The sequence below is a fragment of the Zeus faber genome (assembly GCF_960531495.2).
Source record: "Zeus faber genome assembly, chromosome: 21".
NCBI classification, from domain to species: domain Eukaryota; kingdom Metazoa; phylum Chordata; class Actinopteri; order Zeiformes; family Zeidae; genus Zeus; species Zeus faber.
Genome location: NC_137208.1, coordinates 1,569,991 through 1,577,490, shown reverse-complemented (window position 1 = coordinate 1,577,490; position 7,500 = coordinate 1,569,991). Strand labels below are relative to the sequence as shown.

General features: G+C 47.8%; 1 protein-coding gene across 2 annotated transcripts in view; it reads right to left on the bottom strand.

Moving 5' to 3' along the window:
• optn (optineurin) overlaps positions 1–7,279 on the bottom strand; it is a 15,486-nt gene extending 8,207 nt beyond the window's left edge. For both annotated transcript variants that reach the window (XM_080022598.1, XM_080022599.1), the window contains exons 1-4: positions 7,171–7,279; positions 1,679–1,785; positions 516–754; positions 26–184 (exon numbers count right to left, since the gene is read on the bottom strand). In XM_080022598.1, the coding sequence (XP_079878724.1) occupies positions 26–184; positions 516–754; positions 1,679–1,784 (504 nt within the window). In that variant the 5' untranslated portion in view covers position 1,785; positions 7,171–7,279. The remainder of the gene's footprint in view (positions 1–25; positions 185–515; positions 755–1,678; positions 1,786–7,170) is intronic.
• Between the last annotated feature and the right edge of the window lie 221 nt (positions 7,280–7,500).

Sequence of the window (7,500 nt, the reverse complement as noted above, 5' to 3'; positions counted from 1 at the left end):
TGATGAGTATTCAGCTGGGACGCACCACCCTGATGACCTCGATGAAGGAGTCCTCCGACGCGCCCTGACTCGCCTTCAGCTGCAGCTCTGAGTTCATGGCGACCAGGTCGTTCTTCTCCGCCTGCAGCCGAGCCAGCTGAGCGCGCAGGGCCTCCAGCTCCGCCCCCTGGGTGGCGGACCCCGCCTAGCAAGAGCAGGGTCAGCGCGTTAGGGTTCCACTGTTTGAATGGTTGACGCTAGAATTTTAAGGCAAAACAGATCAATTGAGCCACGGCTCTATTCGTCCAATTCAGACTGGACGAATCCAGACTCAGATTCGGCAAACCAAAGTCAAACAATCGAGTTGAAAAATCGGCAAATCGCACGCAAACGATTTTCTTTTTTAGTGTTTTGCGGATCCTGAGTCGTTTAAGGTTGAAATGGTTTGTGAGTGGTTGATCATCACGATCATCCCAGAGACCAGAAGACCGCATGAAGCTACTCAATCCCTCCTTCTCCGCCTCCCCCTCACCCACCTGCTGGCTCCTCCCATCCTCTCCTCCACCGCCGCCGCCTCCTGCTCCTCCTCCTCCTCTCTCCAGCTCCTCCACCTTTCTGCTGAGCTCCTGGTTGTGGGCGGTGAGGGCCTCCATGTGGCCCCGCGCCTCCTCCAGCCGCTGCTCCAGGAACTCCCTGTCCTCACTCTGCTTGTCCTTCCAGACCGACAGCCCCTCGAAGCGCTCCTTCATGGACATGTTGGTCTGCCTCAGGGCCTCTGGGGACGGGGCACAAACCACCATCACCTCGTGTTTGGGGCCCCACGAGGGTGGAAAGTCACCATTTCCTAGACCTCATTCTGTTTCCAAAGTCCAGATGGGGCCCAATGATCCTTTTCATTTATAAATGATATTTTGTCTCAATAATCTTTAGTTCCATTTCATTATTCAATATAAGTTATTATTTCTAACGTTGATTGACTGTCCAAACTTTTATCTTCCCATTTATATCGGCAGTTTTGTGTTATTATGGACGGCACGTTCAAGCCGCCGTCACACCGGATCCAACAAACGACCGAACCAGACATTCATTCCCATGGAAAGTCGGATTCCGGACAGGAAAGGTTCAGAAGCCCCGCCCCCCCGCGCCGCAGAACTTCCCTGTGCGTCGATGCTCCGGGACGCTTCACATTTTCGGACTCGTGCGACGAGTTTGGGTCCGACGCTACGAAACTACGGAAGTGACGTCGCCCAAGTTTTTATTGGAATTGGGCTTAAAGCCAAGCTCATAAATCACAAATACAAAATAACAACGTTGTTAACGTTCCCCTCGGAGGTCACCACAGTCACTATCCACAAAGCTCTTATGATGTCAGTGATTTGTGTATTTGTTCACACATTGCAAACTCTATATCGAGGGAGTTTTAAACTCGTTCACGGAACACGGTCAATGTCCAGCTGAGAAAACCACTTCCTGTTGTTCTGGGGAAAAAAACAAGCTGACGTAGTTCATCCACCGGCCACCAGAGGGAGGATCTGAGCGGTGTGGGAAACAGGCTATTTTTTTTAATGTTTGTATTAAAGTTTCATTTCCATAATGCTTCAACTGTGTCGCATGTGGGACCGGGGTGAGAAATGGGTGTAAAATAAAAGAGAAAAATCAAAAAACCCTGTGTCTCCCTCCCCCCTCCTCCCCCTCTCACCCTTCAGCTCTCTGTTCTCCTGGATCAGCTTGTTGATCTGGTGCAGGGTTTCCTCCAGGGTTCCACGCATCACGTCTCCGTTCATCACTGGAGCTCCAGAGGCCATGCTGCACACGGTCAGATTCCAGAAAGTTATATTAAAACAATTTAAAAAACAAACAAACAAAAAAACGGCCCCGGAATTTAATCAAACATCAAATGAACAGAGAAGAAAGTCTGTATATTATACTTGGAGGAAAGATGGATTCATTGAACTGACTGAAACTATCTGAAAATCAAGGACTTAAGAACTTTTCTAACCACTATTTCTTAATTTTCAAGGACTTCAAAACAAATATAATTTATATTATTTACATGAGTATATCTATATATCTATTATATATCTCATTGTGTCTCTTTCCAACAATGCTGGACTTGATTTACATTTCTCTGCATCAATCGTTCAGCCCTATTAGAAACACCCCTGAATATAACGCAGCCCAGTGTTGACTGGGCCAGCGAGCCTTTCTGTTCACGCCATGATGGCCAACGAGCGCCTGAAAGACTCTTGTCTCCCTCCCTAAAGCTGAACCTGCAGCGGGAGACTCCCAGCGGCGTGTTAATGAAGCTTTGAATTGATTTTAGACAGAGAGATAGGGGGAGAGTGAGAGAGACCGGGGGAGAGTGAGAGAGACAGGGGGGGAGAGTGAGAGAGAGACAGAGGGAGATCCTTATCATCTGCTGCAGACTGTGTAGAAACGAGTCATTCTTTCCTTCAAATTCAATGAAGTGATCAGCGAAACGGAGCCACGACGCCGAAAAAAACAGCAGGAAATACACGTTAGGACCGATTTCTATTTAAGTTATTATTTTAAACACTTCACCGTATTATGATGGTTTAGTGTTATCACACTTCTTTAATTTTTTATTATAATAATTTTAAACATATTATGATGGTTGAATATGATGGTGGTTTATGTTATGATGGTTTGGTAAATGAGGTGTGGAGCCCACAGCGTGGCTGCTGACATGGACAACATGAACAAACAACTTAAATACGACTTGTTAAAGCTCTGAGTAAACTGAATAACAGCAGGGTGCATGACACAACACGACGCACAGGAGAAGTAAAAGAGTTTGAGCTGTTTACAGAAATACATTCAGACTGGGCTTAAAGGCGTGGTCCAGTGACGACGCCTCCAGTCACATGACTCGTTCTCCATACAATAATAAGCAGTCAAAGTTCGAGCGCGTTCACAACGTCATCCTGTAAGACGACGACAGCAGATAAGACAGACAGGTCTCACTGTTGTTTTCCACTCACAAAACTACGGCTGGATACTGTTTAAAAAATACCAATACCAGTACCAATACCAGTACCAAAACCAGTAACAGTAACAAAACCAGTAACAGTAACAAAACCAGTACCAATATCACTACTAGTACCAATACCAGGCCAGAAAACTAGTTTTAACACCAAAAACAACGGCACTGTCCCCAGACTTTATTTTTTTATCTAACTGAAATTTACAGTCCATTTATCCCATTTAAACACATTTAGTAAGCGACCGACTGTCTCCATGTTCTCTGTCAACAGTGAAATAGAAAATCTTGTTTTTGTAATATCCAATTCAAAACGCTCTAAAACATGATACTGTTTCCAAAATAGCCAATTCAAAACATTGAAAACCTCATTAAAAAACGAACGGTCGTTTTCCAGGCGGCAGAGGGAGCAGAGTTTGGCTTCTCAGTCTGCGGCTTGAACAAGGCAACTTGTCCTGAGATTGGGAAGGTCTCACCAACAGACTATTACAGACTATTCTTAAAGGAGACCTGTTGTGCTTTTCCTTATTTTCTGTCATATATATAATGTTCCAGTGTGGGGAGTTCATAGCAGGCGTGGTCAAAGTGTCCAATAATGAGGTAAACTAATGACAAAGTCATGTCTGTGACAAAACGCTCAGGATTCCCACCGCCCTGAACGCACCATCCAGAGGGTTTTTCTACTCTCTGCACGAGCTGACGTCAGCTGGTCACGGGTTTCCTTATATGGTCGTCCGCTCCGTCCCATCCGCTGTTCGTTTCTCCAAACAAAACCGATAATAATTGTGTTTTTACAACAGATGTATTTATTGATTTGATTTGCCGAGGTTGCAGCGTCCGTGCAGCGTCCGTGCAGCGTCCGTGCCTCCCACCAGCCTGGAGCACGGCAACCAAAGCAGGAACCTCCTAGAAAACCTCCAGATTCCGCACTGATTATTTCTCATTTGATCCGAAACAGATTTTGTTGGACTGAGGAGGTGAAATGATTGAAAGTTACAGAGTAAATCCCACGAAACCTAAAAGTGTCTTACAGAGACACCGTGGAGCTGCAGATGGAGCGGGGGGGACACAAGACGCTTGTGGGAGGGGCTGCGAACAATAACAAACTACAAGAGCAGCTCCTCCCCAGCCACGAGTGTGGACGCCTCCCTGGCCAACCAACTGAACTCCTTTTATGCGCGGTTCGAGTCTGGCAGCAGCACCGCTAGCTCGCCGGCTAATTGGAGCTACACCGCTGGGGATGAGCGCGCACTCTCAGTGTCCGTGCACGAGGTCAGGAGGGCTTTGATGCGGGTGAACACCAGGAAAGCTGCGGGTCCAGACGGCATATCTGGACGAGTACTGAAGACCTCTGCTAACCAGCTAGCTCCGGTGTTCACCACAATATTCAACATCTCCCTGGCTGAATCAGTGGTCCCATCCTGCTTCAAGAGGTCCACCGTCGTTCCTGTCCCGAAGATCGCCTCTCCAACCTGCCTGAATGACTACCGTCCGGTGGCCCTCACCTCGGTGGTCATGAAGTGTTTCGAGAGGCTGAATAAGGATTACATCTGCGCCTCTCTCCCCCGCACCTTGGACCCGTTGCAGTTCGCGTACCGGCAGAACAGATCCACGGATGACGCGGTCTCCCAGGTACTGCACACCACGCTCACGCACCTGGATGGCCAGAAGGGGGCCTATGTGAGAATGCTGTTCATTGATTATAGTTCAGCTTTCAACACCATAGTTCCCACCAGACTGGCTGTCAAGTTGTTGGAGCTAGGATTGAATGCTCCGCTGTGCACCTGGATCCTGGACTTCCTCACAGGCCGCCCCCAGGTGGTCAAGGTGGGGAAGTACATGTCAAGCTCCCTCACCCTGAACACAGGATCCCCCCAGGGCTGCGTCCTCAGCCCCCTACTGTACTCCCTGTACACACATGACTGTGTGGCCAGGTCCAGCTCCAACACCATCATCAAGTTTGCTGACGACACCGTGGTCGTGGGCCTGATCACCGACTGCGATGAGAAGGCCTACCGCGAGGAGGTGGCTGACCTGTCACTCTGGTGCCAGGACAACAGCCTCCACCTGAACGTCAGCAAAACCAAGGAGCTGATTGTGGACTTTAGGCGTGGATCACAATCGAGGACGCACGCGCCCTTGTGGATTAATGGGACTTCTGTCGATAGGGTGAGCAGCTTCAGATATCTGGGAGTCCACATCACAGAGGACTTAACATGGACTGTTCACACAGACACTCTGGTGAGAAAGGCGAGGCAGCGTCTCTACCACCTCAGGCAGCTGAGGAAATTCCGGGTCTCGGTGAGGATCCTCAAGTCCTTCTACTCTGGAGCAGTGGAGAGCATCCTGACAGGCAACATCACTGCCTGGTTTGGGAACTGTACTGCCCAGGACAGGCGGGCCCTGCAGAGGGTGGTGCGTTCAGCTGAACGTACCACTGGAACTACCCTCCCCCCCTTGCAGGAGTTATACACCAGGAGGTGTAGTAGCAGAGCCCGTAGGATCATGAAGGATCCTCATCACCCCAACAACGGACTGTTTCAGCTGCTGCGGTCAGGCAAGCGCCTCCGCAGTCACGCAGCGAGAACAGAGAGACTGAGACGGAGTTTCTACATCAAGCCATTAGAACTGTCAATGCTGACCTCACCAGGGGTCCTAACTGAGCCATGCACTAGGCTCCACTACCTACTGTACTGTATGTAGCATACTGTACCGCATACTGTATCACTGTTCAGGGTTGTTCGTGATGCCGTATTGCTGCGCCGTACTGTTGTATACTGTGCTGTATTATCCCAAACACTACCTCACACTATTCACATTCACATGCCACTTTAATTCACATGCCACTTTAAATGCACATATCTGTATATACATAGGCATATTCCTTCAACCTATTCCATTTTATTTCAATTTATTTTTTATTGTATTTTATTCTATATATTTTTTATCTTATTCTATAAGTATTCCACTTACTGTATTACGTTTTAGGAGTCAGTTAGTCGGTCTATTAGAAAGTAATTTTCTACTTTTTATTTTATTTTATTTTTATTTTTTCCTAGGACTTCTTGTGTGCTATCACCGGGTGCGTTGCATTACATTTCACTGCATATATGTATGGAAGTATGTATGTGTATGTGACAAATAAAAATCTTGAATCTTGAATCTTGAATCTCGAAGTAAAGCTCAAAGCTCCTTGGCTCACAACTAGGAACCGGTGCTCAAAGCTTACTGGCTGACAGAACCAGGGGCTTGGCTGCGCGTTCACAATTAAAGCTACACACACTGAAACAGCTTGTTGTGGAACAGTCGGGTTTTAGAGGCTTGTCACAATGGCTCAAATGCATAATCTGAGCGGTATCTTTGGCAAAAAACTTCAAAAACATGTTTAGGGGCCTCAGAGACCTATAATAACATGTGTAAAAAGGATCATAATACGTCCTCTTTAAAATGAAAAATGTACTAAATAAGACAATAAGACTAAGACCAATGTTCTCTTTTGGCCGGTGAAAACAGGCTGCAAGGAACAGGCTGCAAGGACTGCACACACCTGCTGCACCACCTGAGCAAGCCCCCCACGCCAACATTATGTCACTTTTTATATTATGACGTTTTATCAATATGACACTTTTTAATATTATGACGTTTTATCGCTGACACTTTTTATATTGTAACGTTTTAACAATGTGTCAATTTATCATTGACACATTTTTATGTTATGACGTTTTAACATTATGACGTTTTATCATTGACACTTTTTATACTATGACACTATCACGATGACGTTTTATCAGTACGACACTTTTTATATTATGACGTTTTAGCATTGACACTATATTATGTTTTAACGTCATGACGTTTAATCATTATGACACTATATATATATATATATATGATGTTTAATCATTATGACCCTTTTTAATATGATGATGCTGTGGTATTTGTAGTAGTTGTAATAGTTTGATATTCTCTCATGTTCCTTCCACTTTCGTTTCTCGCAGTGTGGCCTCGTCTCCTTTTCAAACTTCATAACATGGCTCCAACCACCAGCGACAGGAAGGACCGCTCTGTGCTCACAGCGGACGCCCCGGGGGGCTCGGGGGGCTCGGGGGGCTCCGGGGGCTCCGGGGGCTCCGGGGGCTCGGGGGGCTCGGGGGGCTCGGGGGGCTCCGGGGGCTCCGGGCCGGGCCTACCTTGCTCCTCGGGTCCGGGCTCCTCGGGTCCGGGCTCCTCGCTCCTGTGTTTGGCTCCGCTGCTACTTCCGCCCGCGTCACCGCTCGGGGGGCGGAGCCTCCGTCCTCGGGCTGTGGAGATCGGCGACGCGCGTACACGCTCACTGCGCCTGCGCACAAGATAGAGCCTCCCAACAGGCGCCATGGAATGCTGCGTTCGAGTCCCACTCGGAACCCTGTTGCGTGTCTCCACTTCCGAGCTAAATATGTTCCATTGCCGATGTCGGTGGGGAAAGGCATGGAGGCCCGGGTACAGTGATGTTGTTTGGCAAAGCCTACGATTGACGGAAA